This window comes from Silurus meridionalis, chromosome 14 (assembly GCF_014805685.1).
Source record: "Silurus meridionalis isolate SWU-2019-XX chromosome 14, ASM1480568v1, whole genome shotgun sequence".
Lineage (NCBI taxonomy): Eukaryota > Metazoa > Chordata > Actinopteri > Siluriformes > Siluridae > Silurus > Silurus meridionalis.
In genome coordinates, this window is record NC_060897.1 from 10,594,813 (window position 1) to 10,616,482 (window position 21,670).

At 36.8% G+C, this 21,670-nt stretch overlaps 1 protein-coding gene across 1 annotated transcript in view; it reads left to right on the plus strand.

Annotated features, from left to right (window-relative positions):
* Nucleotides 1-1,670: 1,670 nt before the first annotated feature.
* fam20ca (FAM20C golgi associated secretory pathway kinase a) overlaps nucleotides 1,671-21,670 on the plus strand; it is a 48,849-nt gene continuing 28,849 nt past the window's right edge. The window contains exons 1-3 of the mRNA XM_046866700.1: nucleotides 1,671-2,963; nucleotides 5,544-5,722; nucleotides 9,812-9,890. Of these exons, the coding sequence (XP_046722656.1) occupies nucleotides 2,377-2,963; nucleotides 5,544-5,722; nucleotides 9,812-9,890 (845 nt within the window). The 5' untranslated portion in view covers nucleotides 1,671-2,376. The remainder of the gene's footprint in view (nucleotides 2,964-5,543; nucleotides 5,723-9,811; nucleotides 9,891-21,670) is intronic.

Below are 21,670 nucleotides of genomic sequence, written 5' to 3' on the forward strand. Positions count from 1 at the left end.
ATTATAAGAACTAAAGGCGAGTAAATGTGAAATGGGATGTTAAAAAAAACATATATAATGTATGTTGTTTGTATAGTGTATGATGCTATAGTGCTATATAGATGCTATAGTGCTGTAAACATTGAAACAGTTCTGTACAAATGCAACAATTTCATTAACATTAATGCCCACATGACACACTTGGCATAAGTTATCTTTTTAGCCTGCAGTATGACATGAAATCTAGTTTAACCCTCAGTTTATTAAATACTCTTTATTCTTATAGTGTATTATTCAGAAGCTAATATAAATGTTTTAGTAAAACTAAAAAGATATGTAGTTAGAGTTATGAAGAGGGTAAATCTGACCCCATTAACAGGTCCTGGAAGTTAAACGGCTAAATTACATTTCATGCCTAGTACAGTGATGGAAAATGTATATGATTAATAAATGTGCACATCTATTCACAAATTAATATTAATATATAGACTTTAGAGCAAATTCAATTTGGTGCCCTTGGAAGCCTATACAAGGAACCTTGAGGCACAACATGCAGGACACCCTGCACACACACACACACACACACACACACACACACACACACACACACACACACACGCTACAAACAATCGACAATCACACAATCATTTGAAAATGCCAATCAGCCTACAACACATGTCTTTGTACTGGAGTAAAAAAAATTTAATACCCAGAGGAAACCACAAAAACTCACAAAGTGAGAAGTTGGGATTCTATTATTTTCCCAAAACAGTTTAAATAGAAAAAGAGACTGGTACTGAAACCTTTTTGTCTGCTCTCATGTTCAAACACTATCTGTGCCACTAGCTATTGGTGGACCTGATGTAATCTTGGTGAGTGATGATTGTTTGACTGTCGGACAGATGAAGGTACTGTATATAGAACTGAAAATTTAAGTCATTACAGCATGATAAACAAAATGGTTTAGTCCACAAATTCCTAAGAGATGATTGGTTAATGTCTGTTTTGGATCTGCAAGTATTTAATGCAAGAATGGCATGGCGACAGAGACAGACTGCATTAGTGCAATCTACGGCAACAGAGCGGGTACTGTCACAAGTTTGATCCTGAGATCAGATTACTGTCTGTGTGGAGGTTCTGTGCATATTCGCCCCGTGTTCAATTAGGTTTCCTCACGGTTCTCTGGTTTCCACCATAAAACCAAAAACAAGCCTGTATGTGCATTATGATAAATTGATAAAAAAATTATGATAAATTGATAAAAAAAAATAAAAAAAATTATAAAAAATATACCAGCTAATTTTCTTCTGCATTGTGTCGATGAGATTACTATTTTTTTGAAGCAAACGGTTGTCAGACCAGTATTGACTTTGTCTGGTTTACTACTGTTTACTGCACTTTATAGTGGTTTTATATTGCCTTATTTGAAGGCATCTTTGCTTTACAGCAAGTCTTTTGCACAGTGGCTCAGGTATGAGGGAACTACCCTTTATTCATCCGGCCCAATTAATGATATTTACACCTTGCCTACTGCGCTGACATGAAACATGAAGCAAACGAGCCCATTATTCCTGGAAGAAAACGGAGTGGGTTAGGGTGTGCGTGCACACGAGGGTGAACAGTAAGGGCCCTCCTCTCTGTGCACGAGCGCCCTCTTGTCGCTCGCATGTGAAGTGTCTGTGTCGCCATTGAAATGTTTACTTCGAGGATCGGCGGCAGCTCGCGCGTAGTCCCTGGCAGCCAATCTGGGCCCGGTGACGCGCGCGCGAGGCAGCACGGCTCCGTGCTCATATTTAACACAGTAGTGCGCGAGAATAAGCGACAGTACCCGGGACGCGAGCGCGCGGATGCAGACACCTGCCACAACACAGCCGGCTTTTCATTCATTTTCCCCATTCGAACTGTTTCGTTTCCTTGCTCCTACACGACTTGTGTATTTTTTTATTTTTTTTTGCATTGCACGGGCTTGATTCAATGCATTAGGGCGATGTGTTGGTGATAAAAGGATGCACCGGTGCTTTAACGGTCACTGAGGACTGCACTGCTACGGTTTCTTATTGCGCTTTTTTTTCTTCTTTTTCTTCACTGGGATGGAGGGCAGTTCCGGATTTATAGCTTGTCACCTTCAAAAACTGTAGGTGTACCAGGAGGATGCACGATCTATAAAGCTATTTAAAAGGGGGAAAACAATTTTTTTTTAATTTATAATAATATGACCTGGACGCAAATGAAAAATCCTAGGTAAAAAAAATCGACCAGCGCGGATTACACTTTGAAATGAAAGCCGATGCACATCCAAGAAGTACCGCGCGGCGTGTTTTCGTTTCAGCATCCTTAAAAACCCCACTAATGTGGCACTCGGATTGATCCAACTAGCCGCCGTGTGTAACGACCAAGATGATCCTATTCCGCAAATTCCGCGTGCTGCTTCTCATGGTTTTTCTTGTAGCATGCACCATGCACATCATGATCGACTTGCTGCCCAAGCTGGAGAAAAGAGCAGCAGGAGCGGACTCTGCCAACTCGGGCTGTTCTTGCGCGCACGAGCCGAGCGAGGCGCCCCGCGGCCGCAGCAAGCAGCAGCAGCCGCCGCAGCCACCGCAACAGCAGCGCCCGAGGTCCGGAGCACCAGCGGAAGCGAGCTGGCCCAACAAGCACACCCTCAGAATCTTACAAGATTTCAGCCAAGAGCCCAACTCGAACCTGAGCTCGCAGTCTCTGGAGAAGGCGGCGGCCACCGGAGACAAGACGGACATGATCCGAGGAGCGAAGCAGCGCGCGGCGGACTTCGAGAGCCAGAGGAGTCTGATGAAGGAGGCGCCGAATGGAGGCAAGCAGGCGCACGGGGGCGCATCCAGACTCGCTGCCCTTTACCAACACCCGCTTTATAACACCGAGCTGCCGCCGCTCACCGACGACGACACGCTGTTTAACGTCAACACGGACATACGCTTTTATTCCAAAGCCACCGGAAATCAAGAATGGTAAAGTATAAACACCAAGCTCGGGACCTGATCTATTTTCAAGTGATGGAGCTCAAAACACAAGTTCTGAAGGTCGTCTTCTCGCGACACCTTAAGGAAACTGGCATCAAAATGAGGGTGGAGGGGAAACACTAGAATTCCTGGCTGTCTCGTCAAATATACTTTAACATTCCACTTTCTTTAGGAAATGATTAAAGTATAACCGAAATTCCCTACATACAGCACACTCTTAGAAATAGGATACTGAACTGCACCATTCCAAGTCGCTGCTCTGGCACACCTTTTCCACCTTCATGGAGGTGTATGGAGTGTAGTCTAGCTTTAAAGCTTTAACATAAAAACCACATGTTCAAGGTTTTTGTTGCTGGGTTTTTTTTTCCCCATTTATTTATTTATTTATTAACCTTAAGAGCCTAAACTAGCTTATGCACTCATATAGAACAGATATTAAACATATTTTTTGGTACAGAATCTTCTCCCTGGGATGATATGTACAATAATCTGCTGTATTGTTACGTATTTGTAGATTAACATCATTAATCTACATTGAACTACAGGTAAACTACATAAAAGTTTAACATTTTCTTCTGGAACAGTAAAAAACAACATGGGGTATTAACCCTCATCATTAGTACATTTCAAATGTACGTTTTGCAAAATAATAAATAAATAAATGGACTAAATAGTTTAGACCCTTACTCAATCTTTAAAAGTACACCAGATGCACATTCCTAGGTAAAGGATACAGATTGACACATTTTTTAGTGCTATTAATTATTATTATATATATATATATATATATATATATATATATATATATATATGTGTGTGTGTGTGTGTGTGTGTGTGTGTGTGTGTGTGTGTGTGTGTGTGTGTGTGTGTATATGATGGTCTACTAGTGTACAATAATCAACATAATCAATTTTATATATATATATATATATATATATATATATATATATATATATATATATATATATATATATATATATATATGTGTGTGTGTGTGTGTGTGTATATATATTTATATATATATATATATATATATATATATATATATATATATATATATATATATATATATATATATATATATATATATATATATATATATATATATATATATATATATATATATATATATATATATTCATTCCATGACGTTCCCCTTTGATTCTTTAAAACACTAGCTGTCAGTGTCATTAGGGGATGTTGCAAGGACAGAATGATGAATGCCGAACACAGTCACCCGAAGCAATATAATCTACTTAGTCACTGCTTTACTGATCATATGACCTACTTTTCTTTTGACAGCATAAATGAGGCCACAACTCTATAACCTGTATTATTTTCAAAATCATGTTATAACATCTCAGGTCTCAGGTGCAATATATTACATGCATCAGAAATTATTCTAGTATTTTTCTCTGCCAAAAGCTCTGACCCTAAACGATTTGCCATCTGAGAAAGTGTAACTTTATGATCACCATGACAAAAAAGTGAATCTGTAACTCATGTGTTAAAATTATTGTTCATTTCTCTGCAATATGAACAAAATTCTCATATGGGACATATATTTTTTTCCACATTCTTTAATATAAAAGGGTCTAGCTATGAAAGCAGAATTAAACTGAATAAAGTGATCAGATACAAAGCTGAAAGAAAGAATGCCCACTATCTATGACTATATTGAAAGAAAATTCATGTTTGAAATTCCAATATTGTGCTGTTAACTTCTTACATGAATCATCCTCAGTAATCTACAGAAAAAGAAAACCACAGCCAGAGATCACTGTGGTGATGTATTGCAGCGGAAGGCTGAAAAATTACAATCAAATCTATATATAATTATTATTAGGTTACTATAATATGGTAGTGACCCAACAGACTGACCATTGGATCTTCATGCAACGCCCCAGCCTAGGTTAAATGTAAGAGTTTAAGGTAGATGTAGACTTTTAGCCAGTGATGTCTTGTTGTAATCTCATGTACAATTTGAGCATATGAGGCTTGGTTTTAAATGTAGACCTATTTAACAAACATATTTATTTACTCATGTTCTGATTTATAAATAATAAATACAAAGTTTAACAAAGTGTATAAGAGTAATAACTAGATTTACTGTTTTGGCAGGTGCTTAATTTAAAGACGAACTTTCGAGGAAATTACTTTGAGAATTAGCTTAAATGTTGTGTTGCTTTTGTAAACGAGCTAGAAATTACGTTACTCAAAGTGCACCTGTTCTGCAGTTTAGTAATACAGGCTTGTCCACCACACTTGGATCAATGTTGACTTTTGATTTTGTCTCGGCTGGCATTTTAGGGACTTTGGTTGTAATGGTTACTAATGGTAAGAGTGAAATTTTTAAATAAAAATAGATTTTAATTTGAGCATAACTAATGTAGCCTATAAAACATTGATGGTGCTCATATATGCCCTGCTTTCTTACTGTTTCTTGATGCTTGTATTTTATTGACGATTTGGATATTAGTTAACTTATTTTTTTTTTTTTATGGTCTAATGTTAGTCATTGCATTATTGTATGGAGTCTGATGGTCTGCGCTGTCCTTAACTTTTTAGGCATCATGAGGGAAATGAGGAAGAGGAGTACAACCCGACCGGGGAGGCCGCTGCTGAGTCATATCCCAACTGGCTTCGTTTCCACATTGGGATTAATCGTTATGAGCTTTACTCCAGGCACAACCCTGTAATGGAGGCTCTGCTCAAAGACCTGCAAGCCCAGAAGATCACAAGCGTAGGTGAGCTCAGATCAACGAAAATTATCGATATATTTTCATCAATTCATATATACATATACACACACACACACACACACACACACACACACACACACACACACACAAACGTATACACATTTTTATGTTTGTATATATTGTAATAATGTAATATAATAATACTTATATTGTGATATATTATCTCAGCACACCTTTTCTGAGATATTAATGGGTATTGTATCTTTTAAGAACATTCTTGTTTATTTTTAAACACTTGCATCAGGAATGGAATCAAATACAGTAAATATGACTTTTTACTTGTTATATTGTCATACAGGCCACCACTAGTGTCTGTGATATCAGTAAGAGATAAGATATGCAATGTGTCCTTTGACAGAGAACATTTATAGAAATTCTGAGCAATTAAATAACAAATAAATATATGAATTGGAAACACACTAAAAAAAGGTTTCTAATTAAGCCACACCAGCTATAAAATACAAAAACAGATATTTGCAGCACCAAACAGTTACCAAATAATCAGAAAGCGGCATTGCGTTACACCAGTCATTTACACACAAGGATGGATGGAAATATGGGTGTGTTTGCAGCAGTCAGCGAGCACAGTTTCAACATAAAAGCCATGTACTTAGTTGAAAGACAGCCTAATCTCTGTTCATCTATCGCTACTCCCTCTTAGCCCTGCTGCACGGTGGATGCTGATGTGGCTTGTTGTTTACAGTCCAGCATGAATCAGTCAGGGCCGTCAACACTTTGACAGGCCAGTAAAACTGTCCCAGGCTCATGGATTTTAAACCTTACTCTGTACTACTTCATAAGCTTGTGTCTGGGGGGTAGCTGAATTGGCAGTGGTGCTGATAAAACACATGGTCTCTGTTACAGCATAGATGTAGTCAGATAAAAGATATTTACTTATCCATTCCTTATCCATATTTGGTGTCCTGGTGAGGGTTCAAGTCGATCCGAAGCTTATCTCAAGATCTCATCTTGAACAGCACGCCAGTCCATGACACCAGTCAGTTCTGTTAATGCATAAGCATAATATAAATATGTCATTTATGGCATTACGACTTAACGAGCAAGTGATGGTAAACATTCAGTAACATCTACCATGTGTAAACAGCATACAGGGTATGGCACCAATAGCACCAATCCAATAACCAGGATAGATATTACCAAAAATATTTTGAAAGATTAGAATTGAGATTTTTTTAATATAATTATTTAAAATATTATATAAGGATCAATATAGATAATACTCAAGGCCACCTGCAGTAAAAAAAAAAAAAATTTCACTGATTTCACTGCACAGCCTTTAGTGTGAAAATCCTTGATGCTGGAAAGCTCACATTCTACTCACAGAAGGGATATAGCCTAAGATCTATTGAAAGGAAACAGGACTATTGCGGTAAGTCTGAATTCTTTGTGAGCACCTACAGCTAAAGGATGCCACATTTTACAGCTGTGTACAATATAAAAAAATTGATTGCTTTCTTTATATAAAGCACACAATGAAAGATAAGCAAAGCTAGTGAAAGCCAGGCCATTAAATCTGCCAGGCCATTAAAGCTGCCATAAAATGCATTTAGAAAAGAAAAAACTTTTGTCTGTGAATTCTGACAGATAATCAGAATGGTTTGTGCCATAAAAGCTTTGTCTAAAAACAGAAGACACACATGAGAGGCGTGTATGTATGCACAGAGATTTATTAATGGGTTGCCAGGATCATTGTCAGCATTTATCGCAGGGGTCAGAATGCAGGCCAAGGTGAATGCATGCAGGTCAACGATAACAAGCTGAAATGACAGGCTAGCAGCAAATAATAAGGCTTTGGGTACTTGAGCTAAAACAAGAGACCATTCCAGCTAACTGTTGCTGGATGGATAAACTAAAGGCAATATAAAAAACTACTTAAATAGAAAAGCCAAACAAAGACAAAGAGCAGTTTGAAACTATATTCAAGACAAAAAGAGGGTTAACAAGAACATGAAATTAGAGGTGTACACTGGACTGTTTTTTAATCACTGTCGACATTTTTTTCTATGTGCTACCAGAAAGAAGCTGGTTCAGAATGCTAAAGAAATGCAGACAGGTGGAAAACCCATAGTGAATTTAGCAATGTAGGGTCATTTCATTTTATTATGTAGGTTATTCATCATTTTACTTTATTTTTTACTTTTGTTTAATTAGTAAGTATTTTTTGTTCCTATTTTGGCTGATAAGTTGTTTGGTTTGGAAAAATCTTTCTCTTCATGTCCGTAATAAAAAAGCACACAAAAAATTATTCACAATAAAATATCTTTTGTTTTATCAATTTTGTAGACCCTACATACTTTAGGGCTTTTGTGATTTTGTTTCTACTGTACCTGATAGGACTGGAATCTATGTATGTATTTTTTTTTCTTCTAGTTGCACAAGTATATAGTTCTTTAGCTGAGTGTTCTGTATCTGTTCTGTCTGTCATAGAGATTGCAGTTTTTGTGTATCACTATACATACCACCTGGATTTTAACAAGATCTTTGACACCTTTTCCATCACATCACAGGAACATAGCTGGATTTATCAGATGCTTATAACATTATTTTTTCACACTGTTGAAAACTTATAGGTGTTATTGTTAGTGTTTCGCCCACAAAAAAAAAAAAAAATTAAAAAATGAAAGAACTTGAGATGATGTAAAAAGATCATTGCTTATCTGTGTCTGGTATAATATGTTTGTTTTTATGTCTGGTATTATATATTATATGTTTGTTTGCCAAGCCATAAAGTGTCACTCTTGGAGATTGTGTAAATATACAGTGAAAAAGATTTATAGATGAATAGAAGATATAGAAGAAACTCAGTAAGAAAAGTTAACAGTGTTTCCCAGGAGCAGGATGTAAGGCACGGGGGTGGACATGAGGCAGGCATGGGGAGGCAAGGGAGGACGTGATGCAGGAGGAGGACGTATGGCAGGGAAAAATGGGAAGGCAGGGGGAGGATGGGAAGTATGTTTTTACAGATGCATTATAAAAGATATGACAAATCAATACAGTATGACATATAACTTGTTAAAAGACTATTTCTTCCATAATCATAGTAACCTCAATATAAGGTGTAATAGCATCTCCAGGTCTATATTTATACTCTCTCTTACCTCTAAATCGGGCTGTTGTAACTGACAGGTACCACTTAAATAGTTTAATCATTATTTTCTCTTTATTTTTATTAAAACAATTACACTTTTACATTATAATTACTATTTCTTTAATTTTCTAGCTTCAGTTGTCATTCCTGGACATATGGCTGAACAAAGATGAAGGATTTGTTTATGCTTATTGTATGTTTAGTACAACTTTCTTATACTGTATGGGCAAAATTCTAAATATTCACGTATTACACTCAAAATCAAATCATGGCTCACATGCAAACCACTGATAAACATACATTTGGAAATGCATCAATGACTTTGGAAATGTCCTCAGTTCCCCTTTAAAGACGAAGAGTTAGCGTTGTCGCTGTATATTTTTGGCAACTAGAAATCGACATCTAGTTCAGCGATTTAAAAATATGTTGCATGTCTACAATAAAGCAGTTTAATACGAGTAGTTGAATGTAATGCAAGATGCATTATGCCTTGTAAAGAATATAATTGTACACTATTTAATTTACTGCATTATGAAATCCATGATACCGTTTTATACTCAACATAACTGCATTCTGTTGTGCACTGTTGTTTTTGTTCGTAATTGTTGTAAGGGTCATATGCATTGTTATGGCCTCATAGTAAAAAAAAGGAAACGCGCTTGAATATTAGGAGCTCTTCTTATACACGAACTGTGCCACGGTGTCATTTCTCAGCATGGATTAATAAATAATTTGTTTTAATGGTAGGACCTATATGTGAGAGCTTGTCAGTATACCTGGGCACATCGCCAAAGTATTTCTTACAGTATGTATGGGAAAACACTGCATTAGGCATTACTCGTGTGTGTGTGTGTGTGTGTGTGTGTGTGTGTGTGTGTGTGTGTGTGTGTTAAATAAACTGTGATGAATTTTCTTGTCTCGCCTCTAAAGACCCAAGATAAAAAAGTGGTTCTCTCTTCCCACAGCTATGAAGTCTGGTGGCACTCAGCTAAAACTCATCATGACATTTCAGAATTATGGCCAAGCTCTCTTCAAGCCGATGAAGTAAGTGGCACAAGAATTTCAGATTTATCATCCATAATACAATGTGATTAGGAGAACCTCAGGTTTCTTAGCCGAGGCAGCAAACATATTTCATAAGCCCGCTGTTTTATGTAGAGGAAAAACTTTAACCTTAAGCTAAAAATATGCTGTTATATTCTCAATTTGTTTATAAGGTTCAAACCTCTGCTTCTGTCTAATCAAAGTGTTATATATAATAGACAAACATTTGTGGACAGCTTAGCCTAATATTCATATGTATAATTGCCACTGTTCTGGGAAGATGTTCCACTAGAAGTCTGGTAGTGATGTAGGTAAGGAGGCCTGGGGTGCAGTCAGCATTACAAATTATCTCAAAGGTGTTCAATAGAGTTGAGGTCAGTGCTCTAGAGCAGACCACACAAGATTTTTCACTCCAACCCATCATTATGGTGCTTGCATTGTACACAGGTGTATTGTCATGCTGAAACAGGTTTGGGTCTTCTAGTTCAATTGAAGGGAAAATTGAATACTAATGCATCCTGAGACTTCCTACACAATTATGTGGCTCTTTGTGCTAACAGTGTGGGGAAGAACCACTGATTTTTACTGAAAAGAAGGTATAATAAAATAAAGTACAAATCCAAATTAGGACATTGATTATATTTGTGATGCATCTGAAAAATCTATTGTACCACTATTTATTACACTATTAACATTATATCATTAAGTCTCACAGCCCTGATCAGACAGGCTATGTATTTATATCCCATAAAGATATAAGATTACTGCTTTACTGTATGTATAGTCATTATCCCAAAAACCTTTTATCAAAACCTCCAATGCTCACAAATAAACAATAAGGTCTCAAGCAAATGTAAAGAAAACATACAACTGGACAATTATGCTACTGGGTTGATAAGATGTTGCACTACCGATCCGAAGGTCATGGGTTCAAATCCCAGCACTACTTAGCTGCCTCTGCTGGGTCATTGAGTACAGCCCTTAACCCTCAGCTCAGCTGTATAACTGAGATACTGTAATTGTAATTTGTTCTGTCAAAATGAAATAAATGCAAATGTAAGATATTGGGAGGGGGAAGCTTAGTGGTTAAGGTATTTGACTCTAGATAAAAAAGTTAAAATGTCAAATACCAGCTCCACCAAGCTGCCACTGCAGGGCCCTTAAGCAAGGCCCTTAAGCCCTAACTGCTCAGTTGTAAGTTACTCTGGATAGGTGTCTGTTAAGGATATAGGATACTTAAAATGTTGTGTGCATGGTTTGAAAGATGATAAAAGCCTGCAATTTTGCATTGGCAGCTGTGTATGAATGCTTCAATCACAGGTTTTGTAGCTTAGTGTGTTTATTCAGTGGTTTTGCCCAACTTCCATGGTGAGTGAAACCTCTGAAGAAGCCTCTGTCCATTTTCTCCACAATTATGTAACACTGTTCCTAGAATCCAGATATACACTGTGTTCCCTAAAAGTTTTAAACAGAACTAAATCAAGTAAAGTAGTCAATTGTTCCTCCATAACGAATAAAACATGCATCTAAATAGTGCTAAGCACAGTAATAAAAAATAAAAGCTCTCCTCATGTCTTTTGCAAAGCCATATCAGCTCCCAATGTTTAGATCTGCTGAAGTGTCCGTATAATATTTCCTGGTGGGTAATGATCAGTTTGTTTTTAATTAACATTGCCAGGCTTACATGTTAATTAAAACCACAGAGGAGCCATCAGGAACTCTTGGGGATGTTTGCCAGCAGAAGCAGTAGCAGCAAATAAAACCATGCTGAATGATTCAAGACTCCCACAGCTGAGACCGAGCTGCCACCTTTCTCTCTCGTGATCAAATAATTGCTCACGGATGCTTGATTTCCTTTTCCCAGAGACTGTCAAGCCAATTTTATTTGATTGCACCTCATCAGAGGAATTGGACCATCAATGTATTGTGTTTTCTAACATTCTGCAGTGTAGAAGAGCTGATGTTTTTTCCTTTCCCAATTACTTTAACAATTTAATTAAATTACATTCCAGGTTCCAAAGTGCCAATCTCAAAAAACATTTAATGATTATCTAACAGTGTTAGTGTTGTATCCAGATGTCTCTTACGTTTTTTTTTTTTTCTTTACATGAAATTGTCCACAAAAGCACTTTCACAAATTTAACCCTGAAATGTGTAGGAGATGTGCTTATTTGTTTCAAACTTAAATGGTAGGTTCAAATTCTGATAAACGGTGCTGTAACAATAAATAAGGAATGATGAGGTTGTAAGGAGATGTAAAACTTTTACTAATTAATAAGTGATGGACAAACACAAAGCAATTACAAACAAGCAAATGTGGTCATACAATTATTACTATAATAACAATAATTACACTACAATAATTAATTAGATTACAATAATGAGAGTAGTAGTAGCATTAATTAAGTGACGGGCAGTGACTATATTTTCAACCAGATCTCAGGTCTTCCTGCAACATGAGTGACAGCAGCCATTGATGACTAGATGTGGGCATGCTCAGTGATGTGACAACATTGACTAACGTTTAACGTTATACAAATAAGGATCAACTTGCTGTAGTGACTTCCAATGTGAGTGTAGACAGTAGAGCGCACATGAACCTGCTGATAAAATATTGTTGCATGTCTGAAAGTACCTTAATACCTGGGATATTAGGTTCAAATGACTGATAAAAATTTTCTGTGGAAGTTTGTTGGGAAACTTAATAAGGTTAGACCAGTGTAGCTCGAAGACCCCAAATGATTTTGTTACAGGGGTATAAATTAATCTCATCATTATCAAAGTTATTATATTCATTATAGAGTTCTTTTACTTATTAATCTCTTTGACTGGTCTTTTCTACTGGCATTTATATTTACAATATTTGGCAGACACCCTTATCCAGATTACAGACTTATACATAAATTACAGCTATACAACTGAGCAAATGAGGATTAAGGACCTTAATCAAGGTCCCAGCAGAGGTAGCTTGGTGATAATTGAATTTTATCACTGACCTTCTGATTTCCCTCCTGAACCCTCTTTTGACTGGATTAAAGCCAATCCGCAATAATCCAAAATCTAGTATCTTAGAAATAATGATAATTGAAACTAAAAATTATAGCTCTATTGCTACAGGAGCCAAAATACTACTATATTCTACATATTTTAATTAATGAGCCTAATATTTCAGTAGTTTGACCGAATTCAGAGGATCAATAGACACTGGGTCGGTTAAAAAAAACCCTGAGAGCACAAGTCCTCTTTTTACTTCAATTACAGTGTGCTCAAACCCGAGCTGGCACGACCTCTACAAGTTTGTGCAAAACTTTACAATCCATTTTAGATCAAATCCATGTGTCATCTAAATGCATGATAGAACAGGAGAGATTAGACATGAGGAAAACTCTTCTTTTGTACAAAGCAGTTAAGATGGTCTATATCACACGTTTGCTTGCATTTATAAATCACAGAAAACTAACGCTGCTAGTGCTAATAGGAATTGTGGAATACTTTTTGAAAAATGGGTTAATGGAAACATAGGCTGGTAGTGCACAGTTTATAGTACAAGCTGTAAACTGATTCAGAAGGTGAGCTTATAATCGAATCAGAGAATTTCAACCATGCAAAAATACACCTAAGCAGAAATTGCAAAACATATGTGACCTGAATGGATTAGGTAATATAAAGAAAAATACAAAAAGATTAACCAAACCCAGACATGTATTTATTTGAAATACTATCTATTTTCTTTTCTTTTTGCTAGTGCATCTGTAATGAAAATAGCAATTAAACATGATCAAGATACTTGTTGTGGCATATCTTGCATAGTAGAGTCATTACACCTCAAATGTGAAATAAACAGTGTTTAAGAAGTAAACAAATTCTGTCAGCCAGCAAAATCTGGCATAATCCAGTGCTTTTGCTTCCATCAAAAAAGAAACATGGTTTGAGCAGTTAAGTCTTTTGGGCTTCATTCCATTCTGCATGTTCACACTATCAAGCTTTTCACACTACCCACATTGCTTTGTTGGTATGAATGGACGGGGTCCACAGGTATTTCCCCTGTCCAAGCTTTGCTCTCATCTTTCTTTCTGGTGCTCAGTGCAAGCTATAGATTTTGGTAGGTCTTTAAAAGAGCCAAATAACTGTCGGAATCCAGGCTGATAGCGTTGAAGCCTCACTCTCTTTCTCTCTGTCTGCTCCAGTGCAGCAGCACAGCGCATCAAAGCCTCTTTTGATGTTTCATTGCTTTGAGCTGGATGCAAATCTGCCTGCAGGGATGTAGAGAGGGAAATAATGCCCACTGCTGCAGGGGACCCCTCACCATGCGAAGCGGAAGAGATAAACTAGCACATAATGGTTCAGTTGCACGTTTACACCTCTATGTTAGAATCATGTGTGAGAAAGAATTTGTCTATAAAAAGTAAAAAAAAAATAAAAAATGAAACAACTAATTTGGGCTTCCATAATTACATGATTAGATATTTCTCAGAATTAATTACCAGTGCTTTTAACAGAATTTAGGCTGATGATTTAACTATGAATTGAATCCCTTTTCTACATAAAGCAAAAGTTCTACTGGCTTCTCATTTTAGGTACTTTTACAAAAACAACAGAGACTACATTAGTAGTAAGTTCAGTAAGTATCTCAGGTAGTATGACAGTAGAGCAGGTAGTATTGCATCTGCACAGCTCCAGTTCTTTTCTGATGATACTTTCTGGATACTTTTTTTATGCCTGTGTGGGTTTCTTTGTATCACCCAAAAATATGCTGGTAGGTAGATTGGCTATGCTGTTTTCTTTTTCTGTGATTGTGCCCGAGTAACACCACGTGATTGACTGTAGCGCATCCAGCATAGTAATCCCATATTATGCTTAGTTTTCCATTGATCCTAAATAAAGTGGTTTTAAATATTAACAGTATACATTCAACAGGTCCTGAGAAGTATAAGGTGTATCATTCAAAAAATATAATTTCTCCCTTGGTTTATTTTATTTTTTATTTTTTACAATGCATGATGTACCAAATAACCACCTAGCAGTAAAGGACCACCTGATGTGAATGCCTCTTTGGAGTATGTTAAAATCATGTAATGCACACCTAGCTGTGGATATCCCACTTATATTATTGTCATCTGCCTGCACTGACAAGTTAAATCAATCATTGGTGTTCTTTGTGCAAAATTTTGACAGAAAGAATAAAAATAATGGCTAGTTTTTGTTAGTTATTGCAGCAGATATTTCTGCCCACTCTAAATGATACATAGGGATAAAGTAGTGCAATTAGGTTACATTTGTTTTCATAAACAGTTATTAGACAGAGATAGATAAAGAGGTGCATCCATATCTGCTGTCTTACTTCATATGCAACTGTAACAGTATATTTTGATGCAATTGTTAATAGGCAGTGCAAAATCAGAATCGAGTATTTAGAAAAACCTTGTGTCTGTGTTAAACTTAATATTTGCTGATTAAGTACATTCATTTGCATTTACATTTATGGCATTTGGCAGACGCCCTTATCCAGAGTGACTTACATTTATCTCATTCATATAACTGAGCAGCTATGAAGTTAAGAGCCTCCAGGATTCAGCAGTGGCAGCCTGGATTCAAAGGTTATGAGTTAAAATCTCAGCCACAGCAGTAAAACAACATGATGCGAATATGATATTGCTTTCATGCAGCAGTTCTATAAACGACATTAATATTGAGTAAATAGCATTTTAGCCACAGCTGGAAGGAGTGTTGCAAGTTGCCATGCGCCGCATAGACTGATTGACAGTCATATAGTATGTGTAGTAACAGTTTTAATGTAATGAGCTTTTGCTGGAATTTGATTTTTTTTTTCTTTAGCACACAGACAACACAGACAAGTAGCTACAAATGATGAGCTATACTACTGAAGTTCCGTTATACCGAATATCAGCTCTTGCGGAATGCCGCTTAACCAATCAAATTACTGGACAAAACTCTGCATCTGACAGTGGACAGGGTTCCAATGTGTTTGGAAGGTGCATTGTATTTCAATCACACAAAACCACAATCAGTGTTTTGAGACACATATGATCTCATTGTGAATGTAAAAATCTCTTTTTGTAAAAACACTCCACCCACAAAAAAACACTTTTGGGAACTGAAGTTTCCCCCAATGGTAACTTTCAGAAAGCCATCTGAAACCTAAAATTGTTGTGGGATTGCATCAGCTCCATGTAACATTCCCACTTCCTCCATGAGCACAAATATATTCATTCGCCCATGAGTCAGTGCTCACTAGAGGACCAGGAAGCTTAACTGTGTCTGCTTCACCAAAATGTCATGCTGTCTCTGGTTCAATGCTGAAGCATCTGTACATTTAAGAAGTGGAAAGAACTTCATGAAATGCTAAACAAATTAGGCATTACATTGTTAATGAATGTGAAGTGCTTATGAAATGCAAGCGTTCATTTTTTTGCTGTCAACCTGTCAAAACCTGTATGTGTTTTCCTGCTTCAAAATCTTTTTAATTGTGCTGTTGTGGAATGCAACCACCAACCGACATATGCAATTCAGCCTTTTTTGCTTATGTGCCCCAACTTGTATATGTCCCCTGTGTAATTATCATAATTCTGCCTTTGTATAACATCAAAATAGATCTGAATGAAAAAAATCTGATTGGTATTGTTTAACACAACAGGATGGAGGTTTAACACAAATATTGAAATAGTTGTTTAAGAATTTTTTTTGTAGATTGTCACAATCTCAAAAGTAATTGGACACTCGATTAATACGCAGTTTAAATGCCACTTGTGTCCAGTTATCTGCTTCTTTCATGACAAATTAAAGAACTGAAACCTCTGGATGTGGATTCCAAGATTTAAATATGTATTTAGGAGTTGTTTCTGAGAACTGTCACTATGTGCTCTAAAGAGGTGAATTAAAGAAGGCCCTCATTAGGGTGCAAAAAAAAAACAGGCCTATTAGACAGCAGGCAGAGAACTGGCAGAAATTGCACTGGCAAGCTCAGCAAAACCAAAAGGCCTGGAAGACCACTCAAGACTAAAGTAGATGATCACAGAAATTTTTTTCTTCATGAAGAAAAACCCCTTCACAATGACTATCCAAGTAAGAACACTCTTGTAGAGGTAGGTGTACCATTGTCAATGTCTATAATCAAGAGACACATTTATGAAAGCACTGTAAATACAAAGGGGTTATCCTCAACATACAAACTACTTTCAACACTCAATAACAGAAAAGTCCAGCATAGACTTGTTAAAAGACATTTATAAAAAAGCTGGAACAAGGTTCTTTGAATAGATGTAATCAAGATTGACTTGTACAAAAACTGTATGGAGAATAAAAGGAAGTGCTGCCAGTGAAACTGGATTACTAGGTGCTTATTGATGATGTTAATGCTGATAAGTGTATACTTAGTGTATGATCACTGCAAAACTGATGACTGTTATAGTGCTTCACAGTACAGAGGTATAATGACCTCAAACATTCCGTAAAAGAAACCCAAGTGTTTCTTAAGGCAAAGAAATGGAATATTCTTAAACGGCCAGTCATCTGAGTATGCTTTTCATTTACTGAAGACAAATCTGAAAGCAGATTGGCCCACACACAAGAGGCCACAGTAAAGGCTGGGCAAAGTGTCCCATGAGAAGGAACTCTGCATTTGCAGATTTTCTTGGGTTTCAGACTTTAGTCATTGACCACAAAGGATTTGCTTTCAAGTACTGTTCAGTTACTTTTGAGCCCTCAAATCTGGAAGGGCTATGAAAAAAACAGTGTGACTGGTAAAAGGTTGATGCAATATTTTTTTAATTTAAGCTTAAAGTCTACACATTGTTCACTTTCTGGTTACCCCTGTGTACCACTGTCCAGATCTTTTGGACCTTGATGTATATATGCTTATGTGACCTGAACATCCATTTAAGATGAGTGGTAAATGTGCTGTGCACAGAGAGTCCTTTGGTGTCTTTTGCTGAAAGGACGATCCCAGCCGTTAAACAGGCGTCTGATTTCAAACCACTCTGCGAAGGGATTATAGCCTTGGCTGAGCACACAATCAAATCCAGTTGCAGAGATTTAGGATGAACTCACCAAATCCATTCTGCTTACAAGCCTGGCAAAACACTGAGGGAAAAATGCACTGCCTCTTAAAGCAGTTTTGAACCTCTGGAAAGAAAGGCTGTTCCTGAATTTGTTTTTCTGCTGTTATTCAAGTTAACATTTTATTTAGTCAACTTTATTAGCCAAGATACCATTACATATATTAACATGAAAAACAATTAAACGTGTTACTCTGACTTTAAACAGAATGTGAGTATAAGTCCTCTATCACATTTTTTTTATAAAGAATTAACCATTTGTATGATAGAAAATAAATAATGATGGGGTTGTATGATTTAAATCAGAAGGTACAATTCTGAAATTTATTATTTTTTAATAATGTGGTTATTATACAGCAATCTGGAAACAATTGCATTTATGTTATTATGCACAGCCAGTTTAATTGCCGTTCTAAATTAACGTGATGCCTATAAAATCTTTAGGCATACTAGCGGTTACACTTATGTACAGGGTGAATCAGCTGAAAATGCACAGGTGCACTATACTGTATGGACAAAAGTTTGTGGTAAGGTGTTTTTTTTGTTTAGTTTTTATTGTCAATGTCAATCCACATTTAGTCTCCATTTGCTGTTAATAATAACCTCCACTCTTCTGGGAAGATATTTCACTAGAATTTTGAGTGGGTAATGGATATTATGATTGGAAGAGTGGAATGCCCCAATACTTTTAGCCATTTAGTGTATATAACAAATTTTCCCTTAACATTGAAATATATATAATTGTTTTTTTTTCTGTCTCTGTTTTCATTTCTATTTTATCTTGTTTGGTTTTATAATAATAATAATAATAATAATAATAATAATAATAATAATAATAAAAAATGTATTAAGTTTAAGTTTTGTCAATGCTGGCAAGTGACCAAGTGACCAGATAATCCATGGCTAGGTGTGCATTACATGATTTTACATGATTTTGGTTTTGAAAATATATGCATGAAATATACATTAACCAGGCATAACATTATAACCACCTGCCTCATATTGTGTTGGTTCCCCTTTTTGCTGCCACAGTTCATTCTTTAGACCACTTTTGATAGATACTGACTGACCACTGCAGACCAGGAAACCCCACAAGAGCTGCAGTTTTGGAGATGCTCTGACCCAGTGGTCTAGCCGTCACAGCCCTCATCAAACTCGCTCAAATCCTTACACTTGCCAATTTTTCCTGCTTCCAACACATCAACTTTGAGGACAAAATGTTCACTTGCAGCTTAATGTATCCTAACCACTAACAGGTGCATTAATGAAGAGATAATCAGTGTTATTCACTTCACCAGTCATAATTTTATAATGTCACAATGTTATGCCTGGGCAGTGTATTTATTTGATTATATTTGTAATAAAATTTTATTAGAGAGAACAGAGCATTTTATGGAGAAGAGCAGAAATGTTGTTTAGCGCTCAAACATGATAACAAGTGCTTCAGTATCTTTCACATAAGTCCCCTTTATTTATAAACCTGCCTATTGTCTTATAGTAGACCTTTTTGGCCTGTTCATGTCTTGACATGCCTCTGTTCTCTTTTCTTCTTCTTCCATTTCTTATCTGTCTGGATCCCCTGAGGATGTGGCTGAACAATATTTCAAGAATGTCTATGAGACACAATGCCAAAACTACATCTGAGCTACTTCTAGTCGACAAAGTGACAAACGCTATTATTGTAATCCCGTAAGACCAGAATGGCTGTCTTTGAGAACGTTCATCTCTGAAGCCAACACTGATCTGATTCTAGATCAGCTCTCCAAGCTGTTCTCAGTGCATTCCCTCCATTCGCTCTCTTATGCTCCACTTGCTCCACTCCATATATTCTTAATCAGATAGCCTTCATAGAGGCAGTGGCCAACGGCACGGCAGCAAGCCAAAGAGAGCTAGCCATCGCACAGCGCAGGGTTCAAATTCACAGCACTCTCCTCCATGTGTGAGACATGCAGCATCCCTCGCTGCCAGGAAACTAGGGCGCATACGATAGATTGTCTTGGTGAATCAGGCATCAATTTGTTAGATCGGGCTGTACTGGCAGCTCTTTGTGGAATGGTGAGGTTTTTCCAAACACATGCTGCCGGAGAAGCAATAAAATGTAATGAAATTTCATCAACTTGCTTGGAGCCTGTGTGATTTTTTTTTTTACTCTTGGCTGCTATACGTGGACAGATAAATAATTCATGTTAAGATAAAATATTAGGTCCTTGAAAGAGAGGATTAATTAGCATTTGCTAACTTAAGCATACTCGTGTTATGTTAGCATGGAGGTTGCAAATAATTTTCTTTCAGCCACTCTGCATTACACTGGCTGGAGCAGAAGCTTGGATGAACTAGAAAAAGACAAATGGACAGATGATAACTTGCTTCTCCGAGCAATAAGGCACTGTATAATGTGCTGAAGACATCTGGTCCATAGCTTAGGCTGAAACTAACATGGCTATGCTTCCTGGATGTCGCCACTTCTTTTTTTGTTTTGCACTCCATCCAGTTGAGTTGATCTGATTATTCGTCTTAAAGGTCTTCATGCTTCCCCTTGTCTCATTTCACTCTGCATTCTTTGGCAGTGGTTGTGTCTGCAAGATGGCAAGCAGTCAAAACACGTTCCGATAACAGCTTTCTCTCTGTATCACTGGTTGGAATCCTCTCTCGTTCTCAGCATGACTACTTTGTCTCACTCCTCCCTCTTCCTCTTGCTTGTCTGCTTCTTGCACTCCAAAACCGTTGAACTGTATGTAACAAGGGGAAATGTGTGTCCAAGCAATCAGCAGAGTTTGACCAGAATCCTGTCTCACTGCTGATGACAATCTGGCAATGCGGATTAATGGAGACCAAAATGAGACTGCTGGATTGACTTTCCATATCGTTTTAAAGATAAATATTATATCATTTTTGTATCATTTTGCAGATGGTCCTGTCAATTATCTTTATCTTTTTAGTTACTTTTCAAGACAGTTTTTTGTAAACCTGTCAGATCTCACTGTATCTAAATTCTATAAAAAGGAAGTGAAACAAATAATGAAAATAATGTGTTTCTGCCATTTAATAATCCATAATGCAATATGTAGTTCAAGAAAACATTTCTTCACACCCCTGCCATTAGGTGGTACTTAAAGTTATTTTTTTTTTTGTTAATGTGTTGTTTCAAGAATTAATGGGAACAATTACAAATTTGGCTCTATTTGCCAGTATAATAAACTCCATTCCTCTGGAAAAGGCTTTCCACTAGGTTTTGGAACGTGACTGTGGGGATTTGCTCGTTCAGTCACAAAAGCTTTAGTGAGGTCAGACTCTGCAGTTGGCATTCCAGTTTATCTCAAAGATGTTCAGTGGGGTTGAGGTCAGGGGTCTGCATAGGATATTTGGGTCTTCTACACCAAAAATTACGTCTTTCTGAAACATTCAGTATTCACCATATTTGGGCTCCTCAGTTCCAACACAGGAAAATTGTAATTCTACATATAAAAATATCTTACATAGTCATGTGTTTCTGACTTTGTGGCAACAGTTTGGGGAAGGTCCACATTTAGGTTTGATGGTCAAAAGTTCTACATACATTGATGGTGATTGTGCTAATGAATTGATGGGATTTTGGAATACACAAGAATTCCACATCAAGATAAAATAATCTGAAATAGATTTTATTCATCGCATCTTTCAAGTTTGAAATACAATTTAATGGATATTCAGGCATGCAAATTTAGC